This window comes from Natator depressus, chromosome 3 (genome assembly GCF_965152275.1).
Source record: "Natator depressus isolate rNatDep1 chromosome 3, rNatDep2.hap1, whole genome shotgun sequence".
NCBI lineage: Eukaryota > Metazoa > Chordata > Testudines > Cheloniidae > Natator > Natator depressus.
Window position 1 is genome coordinate 151,660,049 of NC_134236.1, and position 21,757 is coordinate 151,681,805.

The window sequence follows — 21,757 nt, forward strand, 5'->3', positions numbered from 1 at the left end:
AACCAGATTCATGTAATGTTTGTGTTAAAGAAATTCATATAAGTTCCATAATATGTTATCTTTAACAACTTTGAGAGAACTTGACAGAAATATTAGGATTATGTATTTGGTGAATGAGTTTAGAGGTCTACTACCTTTTTTTCCTACTCTTACTTGAGGATATAATTAAAGGTGTTTCTAAAGCATTGTTACGATACGTGAATTGTTTGTAAATTGCAGGCTTCAAGATGGAGGAGGTGCCAGGGGATCAGATGGAAAGCCCAGACACTAGAAAGGAAGCTGGGCCCAGCCCCGCTCCGCCAGAGGAAGCTGGGCCCGGCCCCGCTCCGCCAGAGGAAGCTGGGCCCGGCCCCGCTCCGCCAGAGGAAGCTGGGCCTCGCCCTGTTGCTCGTGCTCGACAAGTGGCATCTCTCCGTCCTCCCCTAGAGTCGTTTAGCCCTTCTCTGGGTAACCGCAGGATGTCTAAATTTCGTCGGAGTACTAGTGGAGTTCAATCCCTACAAGAAACTTTAAAAGAAAAACAGGTTTAGTATCAACTATTATATCTATAACAATGTAGTTTTCTCTCTCAACGTTCTGTTTCTTTTCTCAATTTATTATATCAATTTTTGTTAGGAAGATCTGCCTATTAGAATGTGGCTGACTTTCTCTTGAAATAGTTTTTTGCAATATTTTCTTTTTTAATTTTAAAGTAATGAATAAAAAAGTGCAAAAAACATTCACAAATAACATATACAGATATATAGTTGCAGTCAAGCTATATTTGACTTTGGTCCTGCAAATATTTATGCATGTGTTTAACTTTATGTACTGTTAGTAATCCCACTGAAGTTACTGGTAAGTGATCTTTCTTTTTTTGTATTGGGACAACAATAATTGAAGTAGTGAATTATGGAAGGAGTGTACTAGTCAAAATATAACACACATATAGTAAAATATTCCGGGAGGTAGGTTGTGGCGTATACTGTCCATTTAAGGGACACTCTGTAGCTTACAGCCAAGACAGCCGGGCTGCAGCGAAGGAATATCCTCCATCACTCTTGGGGCTGGGCAAAATAAACAGGAAAAGGAAGGGAGATGGAATCAGAAGCCACACTGAATTATAGGTTGCAGTCCCCCTCAGCACTAGGGCACTATGACGGGGGCCCTAGAGATTTTGGTTTTCTGATTGTAAGTTGGTTGCTCTGACTTTATGTTCTGAGGACTTAAGAACTTCGTTAAACTCCTCCTTCCTTGGCCTGCTACCTAAAGAGAAAGGAGAAATCCTGCCTGCTTCCTAGAATAATAAGAGAGAACTGGGACTCTGCTGCTGGGGTTGGTTTGGAGGCCTTCTAAAAAGGGGTTGTGATTATTTTTGTTGTTGTTATTAATTTGGTTTTGGCCTTCACCATCTTGGATCTTCTACATGTAGCCTAGCTGACAGGATCTCTTGGGAGCCCCCTTCCTCTTAGAAGGGTCATGAATGAGAACCTCCAATTATTCCTGCAACAACAACAAACAGAGCAACAGAAACCGCTAGTTCCAGGAAGCACAGGTGGCTGCCCAGCAGCACCTAAAGGAAGCACAGGTAGCAGAGAGGAAACACCAATTTCAGGAAGCATGGCTGGTGGCTCAACAGGAGATGCAGATAGCCACCCAGAAATAACAACAGGATATGCTACATGCCAATCAGGAGTGGAACCACCAATTTCAGTCAGACATGGCTAGACTGCTCACCCCGCGGTCTGCAGGGGGAAGGGACCACCCTGGGAGGAGAAACTAGCTGTAGCATACATCTGAGCCTCACCCTGACCAAGCTGAGAGATGGTGATGGTGACCTAGAAGCCTATTTGACCATTGTTGAATGGGTTGATACCCCAGAGGTTCTGCGAGAGAAATACCTAAGTGGTACAGCTGTCCCCGTACATCACCAGGAGGCACAGGTAGCCTACTGCATGCTGAGTGAGGATTAAGCAGGGTCTTATACTGCACTAAAGATGGCTATAATGGATTGGTTCAGCCTTTCCCCAGAGGTATGTCAGTGGAGATACTGGGGCTGAGGCATTTTCCACAAAAGCATTCCCATGTTTTGTGGCCCAATGATTCTAGTATCTGGCCTCGTGGTGGCTGGTTCCAGAGACCCAAGTCTGTGGGGGAACTAATGAACCAATATTTGAACATCCTCCCAGATGTGGTGCAAGCCTGGGTCCAGTGCTTCCTGCTGCCATCTGTAGCAGTGTCTGTGGAAATCACTGAGATGTTCCTGGAGGCCACAGCATCTAGGAAGGAAAGTCCAGTCTCATGATGGCCTGGCCTGGCTAGGAATGGTGGCAGGAGACAACACAGCTAGTGCCCAGCGACATCTGCCACCACAGCCCCAACCAGGACCGTAATTTTATTAAGTTCACAATCTTTACTGCTCCATCTAACACTTAGGAAAGTTCTTCTGGCCATGTTTGTTTTGTCCTTTGACCTTGCTTACAAAATCCTTCACCTTGCCAATCATGGAGGCAGTCCCATCTGTGCCAAACACTGAGATAGTTTTTCCAGTGTAATTCTCCCTCTTCAAGGTAGGGCATTGACACTCTGAAGATTTCCTCCCACATCGTGTGATGTGGCAGTTGTCTACAAAATAAAAAAAATTCTTTTATACAGTTTCCATCAATACCTGACATTAGCCAAGAGTTGAGTATGACTTCTGATATCTGTTGATTCATCAAGATGCAGGGCAGATTTTCTGCTTGATTTGATTTTTTTTATCAGACCACAGTCTCAATGTCAGCTAATGTCATCAATGCAGTGACTTATCATATTATCTGAAAGGGAAACTTTTGCAATTTCATTGACTGCATTTTCACCTAACATTGTTCTCACCATTTCTTTGCATGCTGGTGAAATTAATGTTTCTGCGACTCTATGCAACTTTTTCGTCTTTGCTGCAAACTCAGCGACCAAGTAGCTTGGTTTCAGTGGTTTATCAGAAACTATTACACAATGTTTCATCAGGTGCACTTGTTTTTCATTTTGATCCTTCAAATGCTCAAAAAAATATTTGCCTTTGTTGGCAGGGGACGGATGTTTGCTAGTAAGGTGTCGATTTTACTTACTTGGCACTGCTGCATGGTTTGAGAGTTTCTCCCCACACATAAGACATTGTCAAAAAGAGTAAGATGGTTCACCTATAAATGAAAATCCAAATTGCAAATAACTCTCACAATAGCACTGGCTCACCACTTTGACTTTCTTATGTTCATGTCAGCTTCATCACTGAAAGTAGATGTGGAGGTGCCAGAATCTCTTTTCCTCAAATATTTGTCCATTTTTGAGTCTTCAATTCAAAATTCACTACTGTAACTTAATGGTTGATAAGAAAACACAGCTACCACATAATACCATGTGAACAGCAAGGTCATTTGAGTGTAGTGTGTGTAATGTCTGTCTCACATGTACACTGAAGAGGAACAGCACAAAACGCAATTTGGTTATGACACTAATTAAAATAAAGAAACTTTTCTCCACACAAGTGACTTTTCCAAAATTCTGTGGCACACATGTTCATGCTTGATAGCACACCGATGTGCCGTGGCACACCAATTGGGAAACACTGCTTTAAGGGACAGTTTGGCTCTTACAGACAAATCAGCCTGGGTGCGGTCAAGGAGCATCCTGCCTCCTCTTGGAGCTGGGCTATATAAAAAGGAAAAGGAAGCTGAGTAAGGGAGGTGGGTCAAGAAGCAATGGTGGTAGCTACAGTTGTGGGCTCACTCAGGCACCAGGACACTAGCTTGACCTAGACCTTCAGAGACTTGTTTTTTGACTGAGGACTGGTTTACAGAATAGGATAATGTGCTTTACAGGAGTGTGATTTCTAAAGCACACTAATGTGTTGTGCATTAATTGGTCTGATTAGATCCTTAATAGATCCTGCTAGTACCCTTTAATTTAGTACTGTTTGAAACAATAGTATGTTAAAGTGCAGTAGGGAACCTTGAGTGCACACCAGCAGGGTCTACAAGAATTAATAAATAGGGAACATGTTAGTGAGCTTTAGAAATCACACCCCCCATACAGCGCATTAACTCACTGTGTAGATAAGTCCTAAGTTTGGTTGTTCTGAGGTAAGGGCCTTAGGAATTTGGTTAAGCTGCTCCTTCACTGACATGTTTAGATGCCTAAAGAAAAGGGAGAAAGCCAGCCTGCCTCTTGCAACAATAAGAAAACTAGGAACTCTGCAAGCTGGGGTTGGGTTTGGAGGCCTTCTTAAAGGGGACATGATTTTTTTTTTTGTTGGTTTGGTTTTGCTCTTTCCCTTCTTGGATCCTGTATACAGATATTCTGTGTTTGCTTATCCTTGACATTCCCTCAGAGTTGACTTGTATATTTCAATGGCTATTTTTATTTTGTTCTCCAAGTAGTGTCAGTGTAGGTACTCCACTTCAGGTGTGCATGCATCCCCGTGTGCCTTTGATTGGAGATTTTCTGTGATTCCCATTTGGGCCCATGCATACACTTTACACATCCTCAGGCCCTGTACCAAGGATATATAGAGCTGCATGGGTGAACTACCCTTAATTCCTTCTCAAATGCCTTTGGCCTGAGTTGGGAAGTCGAGCGTATCCGCTTCATTTAGATATAGGCAGTTAGCTAAACGTAGTTTTCTTAGTTGTTTTCTTAGCTCAGTTTAGTTATAGTATTTAGTTTGCGGGTTTGTTTGTTTCCCTGCCTGAAGAATTCTGGACTTTGATGCTTCTGGGTTATGCTGGGATCCCCAGGTTTTAAGCACTGTCTTTCCTACTGGAAAGCTATCCTGGTCAGTGGTGGACACCCATATACCAACCAAGTGTAAGATTTCCTCCTTCAAGAGAAGATCTTGTAAAAACTGGGACCATAACATTTAAATCTGTTAATGGTGAAACAAACCATAAGTCCAGTCTCCAACTCAGGTTCTGAGAACCCTACTGTGGACTGGCCTCTGAGCACACTTAGTGCCCTATGTATGGGTCCTGGTCACCGAAAGCCTTGAGGGATACAGCTTCAGGTACCCCATCTGTCTCTGGGTCTCAGTCACCAAAAACATTGAGGGATACAGCGGTACCAAGAGTAAGACTGTGGGTAATGACAAGAGGAGCAGGAGTGGTTGGTCTGTTATTAAGAAGTCTTGGTCACCGACTGAAAAGAATGTTCTGGAGACCTCAGGTCCTAGTAGGAGTGCTACTGAGTGCTACTCTAGGTGGTTCTGGTACTGTGAGAGTGTCGAAGGCTTCCTATAAGAGTCACTCTTCCACTAAATTGAATTCAGTACCAAAGACTTTGCTGGCATCAGGTGGTCATGTCCATTCTGGTAGACATTTCACTTCAAAGAAGTCTGAACTATCCGACTTTTCTATACCTTTGATACCAACACTGGTATCCCATACTGCTACATCAGTACCACCTGAGTCTGACTTCGGATGTACTCATTCAAAACATTCAGTGTCCACAGCACTGACATTTTCTGGACAGATCTGTGATTTGGTACTGATGCTGGCCTCCACAGGATAGTCCTGGAGGAATTCTGCACCACTGTGCAAGTGCAGAATTAATATCCCCCACAGATTTTACTCTTTCCCCACAGGTAAATTGAATCACATGCCCCTCCTGGGCTGTGGTCCAGGGATATGGCACCTGGTTCAGGCGTCAGGAGCAGCTGGGGGAGATGCATCCAGGGAGGGGCAAGGCTGGGAACAACCTGGCTGGTGGCTCCCACCATGTGGTGGGCTCCAACAGATAGTTGCACTGGGCTGTGGGAGGGATGGGGACAGCACATCCTCTTCCACTACACAGGCTGCTCCCAGGGCCAGGTCAGACCCACTTCCAGGAACCTCCCCCGACTGCAGGAAGCTCTGCACCTCCCTACCCCCGCATCCTGCCCCCATTGCTCCCCAGCAGTAGACGGAGGAGTCACTGTTTGGGGAGTTGCCCCCTCTGTCTGCCCAAACGCCGTGAATCTGGACCCCACCCCAAATCCCCCCTGCTGAGCCCAATCCTCTGCATCCAGACCCCTCACACACCCAGACTCCCCTGCTGAGCCCCAACCCTCTGCACCTAGAACACCCCACTGAGTCCTCTGTATCTGGACCCCCATCCCACTGAGCCCCACACCACCAAGGCCTACTCCCCCAGCACCTGGAGCCCTCTGCTGAGCCCCCTGCACTCAGACCCCTGTGAGCCCAATGCTCCCCCACACCCAGACCGCTCCCTGCCAAGATCCAACCATCTTCTCCTTCACCCTCTGCAGAGTCCCATTCCCCCTGCACCCGGAATCCCCCAATGAGCCCCTGTGCATCCAGATCCCACACGCCCCTAGACCCACCACTGAACCACCCGCAAGGGCTGACAAGGAGGTAACAGCTCACATAAACATTTCCTTGTCATCCATTACCAGGTGAGGCTGTAACGCCTTCACCAGCTTTCATGGCAGATGAATTTAGACAATTTCTGGAGCTGTTGAAGTACATCACAGATATGCCTCAAGTTCCTTTAGAGAAGCTCCAGGACTCTCCTAAGCCCCTGGACGTTTTACATACTTCAGCATCTGCACATGTGGCTTTTCCTGTGAATGGGGCTTTATTAGAGCCTACTACGACCATCTTTGTCATGGATTCAGTTAATGAGCATAGCAGACAATACCATATGAAGTCTACCCCTTACAACAAGAACCATAAGTGACTGTTTCTTTGGCTGCAAGAGTTAGTTGGGGTCTAAATTAGCTGTTACCACTTAAGAAAGAGATCTTGGAGTCATCGTGGATAGTTCTCTGAAAACATCCACTCAGTGTACAGCGGCAGTCAGAAAAGCGAACAGAATGTTGGGAATCATTAAGAAAGGGATAGATAATAAAGCAGAAAATATCATATTGCCGCTATATAAATCCATGGTATGCCCTATCTTGAATACTGCATGCAGATGTGGTCGCCCCATCTCAAAAAAGATATATTGGAATTGGAAAAAGTTCAGAAAAGGGCAACAAAAATGATTAGGGATATGGAATGGCCTCCGTATGAGGAGAGATTAATAAGACTGGGAGTTTTCAGCTTGGAAAAGAGATGACTAAGGGGGGATATGATAGAGGTATATAAAATTATGACTGGTGTGGAGACAGTAAATAAGGAAGCTTATTTACACAAGAACTCGGGGTCACCAAATAAGATTAATAGGCAGCAGGTTTAAAATAAAAGGAAGTGTTTCTTCACACAATGCACAGTCAACCTGTGGAACTCTTTGCCAGGAGATGTTGTGAAGGCCAAAACTATAACAGGGTTCAAAAAAGAACTAGGTAAATTCATGGAGGATAGGTCCATTAATGGCTATTAGCCAGGATGGGCGGGGATTGTGTCCCTAGCCTCTGTTTACCAGAAGCTAGGAATGAGCGACAGGGAATTGATCACTTGATGATTACCTGTTGATTCCCTCTGGGGCACCTGGCATTGGCCACTGTTGGAAGATAGGATACTGGGCTTGATGGACCTTTTAGGCCATTCTTATGTTCTTATTAAAACAGCTTTCTTGGTGGCCATCACTTCGGCTCGGATGGTTTGAGGCCTGCTGACTTTAATGATGGATTCCCCCCTTTACAGTCTTTTGAAAGGACAAAGTCTTGTTACATCCACATCCTAAATTTCAACCTAAAGTGTCTTCTGAATTGCATACTAATCAGATTATTCATCTCTCAGCTGTTTTCCTGAAATCATATCAGACTAGGCAGGAAGCTGCATTCCATACCTTAAATGTCAGAAGGGTATTATCCTTCTATATGGACAGAACCAAACCATTCTGAAAGTCTCCCAGGTTGTTTTTTTTTCAATTGCAGACAGAGGCAAAGGATCCACAGTCTCCTCCCAAAGAGTCTTAAGGTGGATTTCTGGGTGTATTGTCTCATGTTATGAATCTGCAAACATTCAGCCCCCTAGAGTGTTAGCCACAAGGTCTCACTCAGTCTACTTCTATGACATTATTCAAGGATGTTCCAGTTGCTAAAATTTGCAGAGCTGCAACCTGGATTACAGTACATACTTTCTCCAATCACTGTGCTTTGGGTAATGTCTCTAGATCAGATGCTGCAGCTGGCAATGCAGTTCTGTATTCAGTATTAGACTCTGCATCTAAGCTCCTTCCATCCTGGGGGATACTGCTCAGAAGTCACCTGAAGTGGAGCACACATAGGGACCCTATTGGAAAAAGGAGCAGAGGTTACTCACTTTGTGCATTAACTTGAATTCTTCAAGATTTGTATTCCTGTGGGTTCTCCACCATCTGCCCTCTTTCCTGGGATTCCTCTATGGGACTTTGTGGTAGAGAAGGGGTATTTGCCTGCATAGCGTTCAGTATCCTTGGTACAGGGCTTGAGGATATGTAGAACATACCTGTGGGCCAAACAGGTACTGCTACTGAAAATCCCTGCTCAAAGGCACATGGGGGCACACATACACCTGAAGTGGAGCACCCAGAGGGACACACATCTTGGAGAACTCCAATCAAGGGCAGCAGAGCCTACCCCAAAATATGGGGGGGGGAGGCAGAGCCAGGGTCCCCCACACCTCCTCTTCTGCCAAGGCCTCGCCCCTGACCAAACCAGAAGCCGGAGTGGGCCAGGAGCCTTGGACCCTCCACCTGCCTGGGGTGGATGGGTCGAGAGCAGCCCCTGTCTTTTCCCCTCCCCACAGGCTTCCCACCCAGGGCGGGAGGGTCTGTGGCTCCCCACAAGGCCCTGCAAGGCTCTTATCATGGCTGGGCTGCAGCCCCCCAGCCGGAGCTGGGTCCAGGTAAGAGCCACATGTGGCGCGTGGGCAGCTGTGGGAGCCGCGGACCCTCCTGCCCTGGGAAGGACGTCCGGGGGACAGGGACATGGGCCGGGGGCTGCTCTCAACCCCCGCAACCTGGGCAGGTGGAGGGTCCGCAGCATGGCGACTCACAGCTGCCCAGGCTCCCTGGTCCAGCTCCAGCTGCTGGCCTGTCCAGGGTCAGGGGGAGGCCTCAGGGAAGAAGTGGGGTGGGCCCCTGCCAAAAAGTGGGTGGGCCAAGCCTGTCCACTTTCAAAAAGTGGGAGAGCCATGGCCCTCTGCCCACCCACCCCCTATTCCAGCACCACTGACTCGAGTTACTGCACAAGCTGAGTAACCTCCCCTTCTTTTAACCTATGAAAATATAGTTTATTTTTAAGGAGTAATTAGGGGAGTTTCACATAAACAGCAAACTATAATATTAGTTTCATGTTATGGGTCAGGTTAACAAATAATTTTGCAAACACTGCAGTTTTTAGTTTTTTTAAACTTTTTTTTATGTTTCAGGCACGGTATAGAGATGCAAGGGAAAGTCGAAAAATGAAAATAGGTGCTTCATATAGATACATATTTGAAGTCCTAGGGGACAAACTTGGTTTAGATGCAACAACTGTGGAAGATATGATCTTGGATGGCCCTTCAGTAAGTCTGATTTAAACATTTTGTTTGTTATTGTTAATGTAGTTATATGTTGTTACCTAATTTATAGGTAACTTTTTTTTCTTCGAGTGCTTGCTCATGTTGATTACATTCTAGGTATGCACACACCCATGTGTGCAGCTGTCTGAGATTTTTACCTTAGTGGTACCTGTAGGGCCAGCTGTGGCACCCTCTGGAGTGCTGTGCTCATGCCAAGGTATATCAGGTACTGCAGGCCCTAGGCCCTCTCAGTTCCTTCTTACCTCCCATGGTGGTCAGTCGGCGTTCCTTTCTTGCTTAGCAAGAACTAGTAGTTTCTACCATTCTGAACTTCGTGCCTTAAGGCTGTTGTACATAGTTCACCAGATCACCTCGGCGCTACTCTCCGGCATGGGATTGATGCTCCCCTTACTATTACCAGCACCGCTCACTATCTCAACGGTCATCCTCTAGGCATCAGTCCCAATCACTGGCACAGTGGGAACGTTCCCCATCCCAGTACTGGTCTCCCCAGCACTGGTCGCACTGGTACCGCTCTCCACGCTACAGTTACCAGTCAGTTATGCCTAGGCAACAGTCACTGGTAGCCATGACCAGGAAACAAAAACAGGCATTGACGGCTCCTCCCGGGTCACCAGAAGGTGGTTCCTCCGGTATGGAGGGCCAGTTCAGCCCATCGCCAACACTTACTGGTGTGATTGGGCGCTGGAGCCTGCTCCCTCATCTGCGGCACCGCAATGGCAACACGTCCAGTGGCCAGCGCAGTGGCCTTATAGAAGCACGTGAGGTGTACCAGTTGTGACAATGCCTCCTTCGCAGCACTCCTTGGTCACCATGGTGGAGCATTGGGCAGTGACCCCACCAGCACTGGGCCCGGTACCGGAAGCCTGTTCTGAGGTTGGAGCGGAGGAACCTCTGCTGGCTGCAAAACCTCTTTCTCCAATGGTGGTCAAGACCCTAGCACCCGCACTGGTGGTCCAGTTTTCCTTGTCATCCCCAGACGAGGTGATCGCGGGACCTTCCAGAGCTAACTGGCCGGATGACTTTATGGAACATCAAACCCTTCTCTGGTGTGTGGTCGAGAACTTGGGGCTTGAGGTACAGGAGATGGCAGAGCAGGAGGACATCCTCTTCGTCCTCTCGGCCTTTACGCCCGCCTTGGTCACCCTGCCTGTACATGAGGAGGTCCTCAAGATAGCCACAACCTTTTGGCAGACCCCTCCTTCATCCCACCCACCTTGAAATGGGCTGAGAAAAAGTACTTTGTGCCAGCCAAAGGTTTTGAATACCTTTATACCCACCTGCCCCCGGGCTTGCTGGTTGAATCTGTGGCCAATGAAGAAGACAAGCAGGTTCCTACCTCCTCAACTCCCAGAAACAAAGAGGCTAAGAAACTCAATTTATTTGGGAGAAAAATTTATTCAGTCGCTAGCCTGCAATTTTGGGTGGTGAACCAACAGGCCCTGGGGGCCAGTACAATTTTAGTCTCTGGGACAGTCTCAACAAGTTCCAGGAATCCCTCCCTTGGGTTTGGCCCAAGAGTTTGGCACTCTGGTGGAGGAGGGTACTGCGGTGGTGAGATGTTCCCTGCAGATGGCATGGGACATACAGACTCAATGGCAAGGGTGGTCGCAACAGTGGTGATCATGTGATGCAGCTCCTGGCTCCAGGCAGCGGGCCTCTCCCAGGAGATGCAGGCCTCAGTCCAGGACCTCCCTTTTGATGGAGTTGGTCTGTTCTTGGATCAGACAGATGCCAGGCTGCACGGTTGAAGGACAGTAGGGCTACCCTTCGCTCATTGGGCATGCACACACCGCAATCAGCCAGAAAACCCTTCTGGCCTCACCGCCGCCACCAAGAACCTTATAACCTTGTCAGGGATCTACCTGGAAGAAGGGATACCAGTTTTGATCATTGTCACCCTTCTTCCTCCTGATTTCCAGCCCATCCTGGGGCCACCAAACACCCAGGGGGCCAGAAGCAATCCTTTTGAGGGTGCGCCTGAGAGCGATGCTGTAGCAAGGCGGTGTGGCTCCCCGCCACTCCGGAGAGGGTTGAGTCCCTCCAGACACCAGAGTGGGCGGAGCCAGGAAGCTCTGAGCCCGCCCCTCAGAGGGACAGGAGGCGACCTGGAAGTAGAAAGGCACGACCCGGAAGTATAAAGGCGGGCCCTCAGAGCTCACTCGAGGACCAGCCGCAGCCAGCTTAGCCTGTGACTGGGAAAACCCCGCGGCCCCAGGTCCATGCCAAGACTGGCCTGACCTGCCCTGCGCCCGCTATCCAGGGGAGTTACCGGACCTGCCCTGTGCCCACTATCCAGGGGAGTTACTGGACCTGCTGCCTGCCCATTACCCCGAGGAACCCATGGTGCTGGACCCCCCGGAGAACACCGCCGTGACCCAGGTACCAGAAGGAGGGGAGTTAGGAAGCAGCCCGGGGACAGCCGACCCTAGTCTGGCTATAATTCTGCCAGAACCCGTGTCAGTGTGTTGCGGTCAGGATCCTCACTGACCCAGCAGTGGGTCATTCGCCGCTGCTAGGGTCCTGGGCTGGGACGCAGTGGAGTGGGTGGGTCTGCGTCCCCCCTGCCACCCAACTCGTGGGTGGCAGTCTGCCCCTCTTCCAGGTCCTTGGAGGCCTGGGCTAATTCACACATGCTGTGTTGCTCAGCCCTGCCTGAGGGCCTGAGCTATTGACTCTTTGTTGCCCCGCCCTGACCCAGGGCCTGGGCTTGTTACCACTGAACTATTTGCTCAGCCCCTGCTTGAGGGCCTGAGCTACTGACTATTTGTTTCCCCTCCTTGACTCAGGGCCCGGGCCTACAGTACTCATTCCAGTTACCGCAAGGGCTGTCGAGGGAGACTCCAGTGGCCGGAGAAATTCCCTAAAGTCAACTGTGTGTAGCAAGCCGGTGTGGCTCCCCGCCGCCCCGCAGAGGGTTGAGCCCCGGCCTAGCCCCTTTACAGATGCCCTAGTCAGTCGACTGGATCCTACCCATCTTTTCCTCAACTGCCTCTCTCCCTTCTGCTCGGCCTAGTCACGGGTTATGTTGGACTGCTGGGTCCTGGATATAGTAGCTTGGGCTATATCCTGCAGTTCTTAGCCGCCCCTTCTTCCTGCCCTCCCCCCCCATTTTCCCTTCCCTCTTCAGGGACCTTTCTCATGAGCAACTCCTTGTTCAGGAAATAGAGAAGCTCCTGGGCTTGGGAGCTGTGGAGGAGGTTCCTCAGGACATGGAAGGAGGAGGATTCTACTCCTGCTGCTTCCTAATCCCAAATGCCAGAGGGGGCCTCAGACCCATCCAGGACCTGTATGGCCTCAACAAGTCTCTCAAGAAGTTGACATTCTGCATGGTCTCCCTGGCCTGCATCATTCCTTCCCTGGATCTGGGAGACTGGCATGCCGATCTTGACTTAAAGGATGTTTACTTTCATGTCTCCATATTCCCGGGCCACAGGCGTTTCATAGTGGCTGGGTGTCACTTCCAGTTCACAGTGCTACCCTTTGGCCTGTACTTGGCCCCCAGGTTGTTCACAAAATATGTGGCGCCGGTAGCGGCTTACCTGAGATGTTGGGGGGTCCAGATCTTCCCGTATCTCGACGATTGGTTCATCAAGGGCAGCTCTCCGGAGCAGGTGCAACACAGCCTCAGTCTGGTGTGGTCCATCTGCAATGATCTGGGTCTGTTAATAAACACAGAAAAGTCCATGTTAACGCCAGTCTAACGCATAGAGTTTATCGGAATGATTCTTGACTCCACCTGAGTCATGTCCTTCCTTCCAGAAGCATGCGTCAACGCCATGTCAGACTTGATTGCCCACATAAAGAGCCATCCATACACCACAGCCCACACGTGCCTGTGACTAATGGGCCAGATGGCTGCCTGCATGTACGTGGTCAGCCATACCCGAGTTCATCTATGGCCACTGCAGGTGTGGCTGGCCTCAGTCTCTATCCCCAGCAGAGTGGTCATGGTGCTGAGCCACATCCTCTTGTCCTTGGATTTGTGTCTGAATCCAAAATCGGTGCTGCAGGGGGCTCCCTTCATGACCCTGTCTCCGTTGCTTACCCTGATCTCAGATGCTATCTGACCCTTCATATCAATGTCAGGGAGCTCAGAGTGGTTCTTCTGGCCTGCCAGGCGTTCTTGCCCCACCTGAAGGGCAGTGTGGTGTAGGTTTTGATGGACAATACAGCTCCTATGTATTACATCAACAGGTAGGGCGGCGCCAGGTCTTCGGCCCTGTGTTGGGAGGCACTCAGCCTCTTGGACTTTTGTGTGTGGCATGCCATTCATCTAGTGGCTGCCCACCTGCCTACAACCAGAAACTTCCTGGCGGTTCACCTCAGCAAGACCTTGTAGTCTTGACACGAATGGTCCCTTCATCCGGAGCTGGTCAGCCTAATCTTCGGCAGGTGGGGGACTCCCCAAGTGGACCTGTTTGTGTCCAGGCAGAAAAGAAAGTGTCACATGTTCTGTTCTCTGTGGGACAGGGACAAGGGCTCCCTGTTGGGCGCCTTCCTGATTCCATGGTCAGGAGCACTGATGTACGCCTTCCCACTGGTAACGTTGATCCGCAAGGTACTGTGGAAGGTGAAGCAAGACAGAAAGTGAAGCAAGGTTATCCTCATAGCCCCAGTGTAGCCTTGTCAACACTGGTTTGGCATGCTGCTGGGTCTCTTGGCAGCCACCCTGTTGCAGCTACCTCTTCAGCCAGATCTGCTGTTCCAGAACCATGGCAATCTGCTGCACCCGAACCTGGCATCACTGCACTTGACTGCTTGGTTGTTGTGTGTCTGAGTATGGACAAATGGGAGTGCTCTGCTGGTGTCTAACAGGTCCTGATGGGCAGCAGAAAACTGTCCACCAGGGCTACATATGTGGCAAAGTGGAAGCGGTTCATGTGTTGGGCCTTTGACCGACACATTCATGTGGAAGAAGCCCCGCTGCAAGGACACCCTGGACTATTTACTGCACCTTAGGCACCAGGGTCTATCGCTATCTTTGATCAAGGTACACCTGGTGGCCATTTCGGCGTTCTACCCTCCATTTCAAGGCCGGTCGGTCTTTGACCATCCCATGATGGCGTGCTTCCTGAAAGGTTTGGAGCGCCTTTACCTGCATGTCCGAGACCTGGTCCCCCTTTGGGAACTGAATCTTGTGCTATCGAGGCTCATGGGTCCCCCCTTCGAACTCTTGGCTTCCTGCTCCCTCTGGCTTCTCTCCTGGAAGGTCTACTTCTTGGTCGCCGTAACTTTGGACTGTAGGGTATCCGAGATCAGGGCACTCATGTCAGAGGCACCCTATGTGGTCTTCTATAAGGACAAGGTCCAGCTGTGTCCACATCTGGCCTTTCTGCCCAAGGTTGTCTCCCAATTCCAAAGCCTTATGTGACGGATGAGGAGCGCAGGCTGCATACCCTGGACGTCAGATGGCGCTGGCCTTCTACATTGATAGAACAAAGCCGTTATGTAAGTCAACACAGTTGTTCGTTGCTGTCACTGACAGGATGAAAGATTGCCCAGTGTCAGCACAGAGAATCTTGTCTTGGATCATGGCCTGCATCCTCTACTGCTATGAGCTGGCAAAGGTGCTCCCGCTGGCGATCATAATGGCTCATGCGACTAGGGCGCAGGCGTCATCAGCAGCTTTCCTGGTACAGGTGCCAATCCAAGAGATCTGTTGGGCCACAACTTGGTCGTCCTTCCACACATTCATGTTGCAGTACACGCTGACCCAACAGGCTCAAGACAATGCTGGCTTTGGCAGAGCAGTGCTGCAATCTGCAATACTGTGAACTCCGAGCCCACCTCCGTTGATTCTGCTTGTGAGTCACCTAGAATGGAATCGACATGAGCAAGCACTCGAAGAAAAAATGGTTACCTACCTTTTGTAAATATTGTTCTTCAAGATGTGTTGCTCATGTCCGTTCCGTTGCTTGCCCTCCTGCCCTTCCGTCAGAGTTGTCGGCAAGAAGAAACAGAGAGGGCATAGGGCCAGCGGCGCCTGATATACAGCGGTATGAGCGTGGCTCTGCAGAGGACACCACAGCCAGCCCTATGGGTACTGCTAAGGCAAAAATCTCTGATGGCCGCACACGTGGGTGCATGCACACCTAGAATGGAATGGACATGAGCAACACATCTCAAAGAACAACGATTAGGAAAGGTAGGTAACCATTTTTTCTCCATCTTGTCTACTATTTGTGTGTATTATTGAATAGTTGCTGTGGTGATTAGTGCTTTGCAAGTCATTCAATAAGTGAAATAAATTAGTACTTGAAGATGATACTATGGCATAATTCCTGTGAAAATACCAGCAATTGAAGTTTAGGGACTGAAAAAAAAATCTGTTAGGTTACCTAGTTCATCTCCCTGCCAGTGTTGGATAAAGTATTTATCATATCACCAAAACTTTGAACAGATCTCCAATTAAACGCTATATGTTCTTTTAAGACAAATAAAAATGTAGTAATTTGACAGCATTTGATTTACAGTAACTTACTTTTTGATTTAACAGTTACAGGCATTTGATAATTTTTTTGCCAAAGACGGAAGTAGAACTTTGAAATTCTTATATCAAGAAGGAGAAGCACCAGGAGTAGGTACATGCTATTAATTTTTAACAATATTGTTATAGGTGGGGCTTATTGCACTGCCTGTTGTTCAGGTAGTCTATTATAAATCCCTATTTGCAGTTTATAACTTTGCCCAACTTGAACATTTCAGCGCAAATGTTTAATATTGTGTATCTGCCTCAGCCTGAATTGTTTTGGAAACGATCAGTCAAAAACAGTTCAATTGTTTTTGACAATGAGGATTGTGATATATTTGCAGAGGATTGAAGTTTGTATTTAGTTACTAATAGCTTCATAAATTGTTCATGAACATTATTAGTTTTCGCCATAGGAAAAAAAAACTATTTAATGATGTAATTTCACAGTTCCTTTTAACAAATTATGTTCACATACACAAGCACTATTAAGGAAACTATCTGGGTTGTGCCTGACATGCACAAAAGGGAAAAAATAAATAAAATACTGAGTTGCAACTATTTTATTTCACTGTAATAGTTTTAAACATTTTATGATATACATACATTTTAAAATAGTAATGTGCTTAAATTTATTTTCAGAATGTGGTCGAACAATTCCAGGAGTTGTAAAAGGAACTAAAATTATGAGATTATATTTAGACACTGCACCAGAAAAATTCAAAGGACTCTGTTTATTTTTTGTTCGTTATAGGAATGACATCCCTCTAAATGCAAAAAGTATACATGAGGTATTCTCATTTTTTCCTGTTGCTTATATTAGTTTTACTCAAAATAAAAACTAAAAAGTTAAGAAATTGTTAATGTTTTGCAAAGGTTCATATTATTGCCACATTATAATTTCAGTCTTTCATATAAATTTTCCTGAGTGCTAAACTGAAGCACATACCTGTTTTACCATCCTGTTGTTGGGGGGCATTGCACAGTTACAGTGCTCCAAATGAAGCTTCAAAGTGGCATTGTGCCTCAGGAATGTACTATGTCTTTCAGAGTTCAGGTGAGAACAGCAAATGAAACATTGTAAAGGAGGGCAGCATTGTTCTTCCCCCTGTGCTGACCATCTCTTTGCCCCCTCTGCTTTTCTTGAAGAGGTTTAAGCTATTAGCCATGTTAGTGGGATCACTGAAATCTCTGAGTTTAAGGGCTCAACAGTTTGTGTAGCCCATTGCATGCTTTACACAATTATGAAGGTACCAAACACAATCTTGCCCTTAGTAATTCATGTAGAATGCATGTTTCTGTTTTACAATGATTTTAGTGATATAGGGCCCTGATTTTCATTTACATTAAGGCCCATTTATACAGCTCTGGCTCTATTAAGGAGCCTTACTATAAATGAAAATCAGGCCTATACTTTATCTATACAAATCTATTGTGATTTCAAATTCTTAGGACAGGAAATCTGTCATTGCTCTGTTGTAGTGCACTACGATACACACTATGGAGTTACATGAGTAATAAATAGTAATAATTTTGTTCATAAAGTGATAATATTTATACTGTTAGTAAGTTTAGATTCCCAGATATCAAAAGGAATAATGCACCGGTGATGTATAAAATACAGAATCTTAACATGGTTAGTAGTCTCAGTTTTGGACCCAACTATTTTTGGGGGGAATTCCATATTTTGAGTTCTAGAGGGGAAAAGGAAATTTATGGGAAGTTCTTCTAAAAATTGGTAGCTTGAAACTGCTTCAAAAATTACAATGATAAAAGTAGACATAGTTCAGACAGATTAGTGTCAGGGTACAGATGAGATGTTCAAAGCTAGTCAATGGCACTAAGTAAATGTAGTTTATTATTCTCAGACACGGTGTCTTAAATGATATATCTTCAACACATATTGGAGCATTTCCCTAATCTTCTGAATGACAGAGAAATTGCATGAATATAATCTACAACCTTTAAATTAAGTGTTTTCAAATATGTTGAATCACTAGATAATGGCTTCTTGACTACCCTATTTTGTTGGAGAGAAAGTTCAGTAACATTAGTAAGTATTCTCATTGTGTTTTTATTTTATAAATATTCTCAACTTTTCTTAACTAAAGTTCTGCAAGTAGTTTCCCTATGGGTGCTCCAGTATAGGTGTGCACTAGCGCCCCCTGCACCTTTGATTGGAGATTTCTTATAGCAGTGTCCACTTGGCCTGCACATGCATGCCAGTCAACTTTATGCCTCATGCCATTGTTATACAGCACAGTGTGGGGGAACTGCACTCAGTTCTTTCTCAACTGCTTCAGCCTGAGACGGAGCTCTGGCAATTGTTCCTGTTGAGATGTCCTCAACTTTGTTCTCATTTATTATTTTATTAGTTGTAGTTCTTAGTATTAGTGTAATTAATAAGCAGCAGTAGCTTTAGCTGCCTAGTTAAAAATAAATAAAATTCTCATATATATTTAGATAGATATTAGTAGATAAGATAGTTCTTGCCTACTGGGAGGTTATTCCCAGTTCTCCTGATTTCAAATGCTGTCTGTCGTGCCAGGAGGCAATCCCAGTAAACAACAGGAACTCCTGCTGTGTCTGTTGCCTTGGGGAATTGCACATTGTACAGAAGTATAACTTCTGTCTTGTGCTGAAATCCAGAGCCAGAAAAAAAACAGGTAGATAAAACTTTGGCTGCTGCTGATGGACAGCTCTTTACACCCAGCTTCTGACCCCAGCTAAGGGACCATGCCATATGCCACTCTCCAAGCATATCTACAGCCTCCACTATATCTGAGCTGCACTCCTCCAGGGCATATAAGAGGAAGCTGCAAGGCCCCTGTCATAAGTCCTCCAAGGACCATGTTCTGGGATCACCAGGTGGAAAATGTACCTCTAAAAAGCTGAGGTTGTCGGTGTCTTCAGCCACTTCAGCACCATCCACTCTCCAGTTAGGTACCTGTAGTGGGGCAACTGCCCCACTCCTGGAGAACAGGGATTGAAAGCAGCCAAGCTAGGCTGATTGGGGAAGCAGCCACAGCTGTGGCCAGCTCAATCTGGGCCTAGCCAGCCCTTATAAGAGGGCTGGGGGCCAGGAGCTGGAGCAGTCTCACTCTAGGCCTGGAGTGGGAAGAGCTAGCTGCCTGAGAGCAAGGTACCTGAAGCGGAGCAGTGCTGGGGAAGGGCAAAGGGAGCTGGGGAGCTCCAGGCTGGTGAACCCCCAGGCTGCAGGTCTTGGTGAAGGCCTACAAAAGGTACTGGGGCTGTAGAGAAGCAGCCCAGGGATAGGCAAAGGCAGCATCTCAACAGGAACCCCTTGCCAATGATGAGTGGCCATTACATACTGCAGTCTGCCGCAGTGAAAGGGGGCTAGATGATGACCCAGAGTGTGGGAGTATAGAAGGGGAAGAACCCTGAGGTAAAGGGCACTGGGGTCTGGGAGGGACACAGGGCCTGAGGCAAGCGAGACACCGGCCAGCAGAGGGCGGTCTGAGTGCTGAAAGAGCTAATTCCTAAGACAACCAGCAGGAGGCACTGCACCGGTGAGTGGTCGCTCTGCTACAGTACCCAAGAAGCTGCTGGTTTCTCAGGTACCCAGAGCATTGCTAGACTGAAAGATGGCAAAGCCATGGGCCTGGAGAGATCATCGGTATCGTTAGCAGACCAAGATGGCAAAAAAAGCGCATCCTTTGCTTCCTCAGTACCAGAGAAGCCTGCTTGGGCTCCGACTGCACTTTCCTTGGCTCATCCGAGACCCACAGTACTGTCAGTGGCCTCAGCCACCAACACCTCGGTGCAGACCACAGACTCTGTACTCACAGCATGCTCTGCATTGCAGGAATTCTGTTTCCCCTGGGACCTGGCTGTATCAGAGGCTTCCGATTCCTTGCTGCTCGGCTCCGACGTGCTTTCCATATCAAAGACATTGAGAACACCTGAAATGTGCCTGAAACTGATGGTTTCACCTGAAATTTCTCCAGGTGCTCCACTATTCCAGAGAGTTTGTGGAAGAGGAAAGTCTGATTCATAAGCTGCTTAATATCCTTCATTCATTCTCATCTGCTTGCATAGTTAGCTTTGCTGGTCAATGATGCCCTTCTGAACACAGTGAAGATCATCTGGCATGCTCCATCTACTATGCCTGCTACATGAAGAAAGCAGAAAAGAAGTATTATGTTCCTGCAAAAGACTCAGAATTTTTATTTTCTCATCCTCCCCAAATTCCTTGGTAGTCAACACAGTTAACGAACATGGAATGCAACACCACACTAAAACCACACCCCATGAAAAAGACCATAAGCATCTAGACCTACTTGGGAGGAAATCTTATTCGTCAACCTCCTTATAATTTAGAATTGCCAATTACCAGGCACTAATGGCAAAATACAATAATGTAAATTACATCAAACTGAACTGTTTTGTTGACCACCTACGGGCAGAACATAGAGAGCAATTCCAGACAGTCATTGTGGAGGGACAACTACTTGCCGGAACGTCTCTACAAGCCTCCCTTGATGCCGCTGATACTGCTGCCTGTTTGATTGCTATATTGGTAGTAATGAGAAGGGCTTCCTGGCTCCAGCTCTCCAGGTTTCCAAAAGAAGTCCAGAATATGGTGGAGGATCTCCCTTTTGATAGGTCTAAATTGTTTGTGGACAGCACAGTTGAAACATTGTGAATGTGAAACGACTCTAGAGCTACCTGGCATTTGCTTGGTATCTATACACCTGCCTACAAGAGGAAGCTCAGCAAGTCCCATATGGCTCAGAGATCCCATATTGCTTAATTCCTGAGCTTCCAGATGCCATATGAACCGCATCACAAGAGACAGATTCCAGAGAAGGAAACCATCCACCTCTCTCTTTCCACTTTCAAGCAGCAATTTTGACAGGCTAGTTGAGGGCCTGAATTACCATCCTTCTCCTTACCAGCTGCACCAATTCACCTGTCTTCTTCCGTTTGATAACCATCTTTACTGCTTTAGGTGGGCTGGCGAATTAATCACTACAGAGAAGTGGGTTTTGGAGATTATTTCCACAGGGAATACCATCTACTTTACTATGCTTCCACCAACAAACCCCCTATCTCATCGCTCTTCAGGGACTGCTCTCACAAGAGCTTTCTTCGTCAAGAAATAGATTCTCTCCTATGCTTGGGGGCTATAGAACCAATTCTCCTGCAACACAGATAAAATGGATTTTATTCTGGGTATTTTCTGGTACCAACAAAGAATGGCAGTTGGAGACTCATCCTAGATTTGAGGCTACTAATTCCATCACTAGAGCAAGGGGATTGGTTCTCAGCCCTCGACCTTTGGGATACATATTTCCACATAGTGATCCATCCATCCCACAAATGATTCCTATATTTCACTGTCGGTCAGGACCACTTTCAGTACTGGGTGCTCCGCTTTGGCCTGTCATCTGCCCTGAGGGTCTTTTTGAAAGTCATGTCAGTAGCAGCAGCACAACTCTGCAGGAAATGTATTTTAGTATTCCCTTACCTGAACGTCACAGGCAACTTCCAAAGCCATAGATCTCTTCCTCAAATTGGCCCTACGGTTCAACATTCAAAAATTCACTTTGACCCCTGTACAAAACTTAGAATTCATAGGGGCTCATCTAAATTAATTAACAGCGAGGGCCTATTTTCCTCTGCACAGGTTTGCAGCCCTTTCCAACATAGCCAGTATAATGCAACTCAGTTCCCAAACTCCAGTCAAGAACTGCCTTTAGAGGCGGCTCAGGCTGTTTATTCACCAAACAGACAGTTAAAATGTGCTTCTTTCCATATCCACCTGAGTAAAACAATCCCTCAACTGCTGGAAAGACCATTGCAG

At 47.1% G+C, this 21,757-nt stretch overlaps 1 protein-coding gene across 1 annotated transcript in view; it reads left to right on the plus strand.

Moving 5' to 3' along the window:
• Positions 1-227: 227 nt before the first annotated feature.
• The window catches only part of DNAH8 (dynein axonemal heavy chain 8), a 577,557-nt gene continuing 556,027 nt past the window's right edge, over positions 228-21,757 (plus strand). The window contains exons 1-4 of the mRNA XM_074949111.1: positions 228-524; positions 9,306-9,440; positions 15,958-16,042; positions 16,573-16,721. Of these exons, the coding sequence (XP_074805212.1) occupies positions 228-524; positions 9,306-9,440; positions 15,958-16,042; positions 16,573-16,721 (666 nt within the window). The remainder of the gene's footprint in view (positions 525-9,305; positions 9,441-15,957; positions 16,043-16,572; positions 16,722-21,757) is intronic.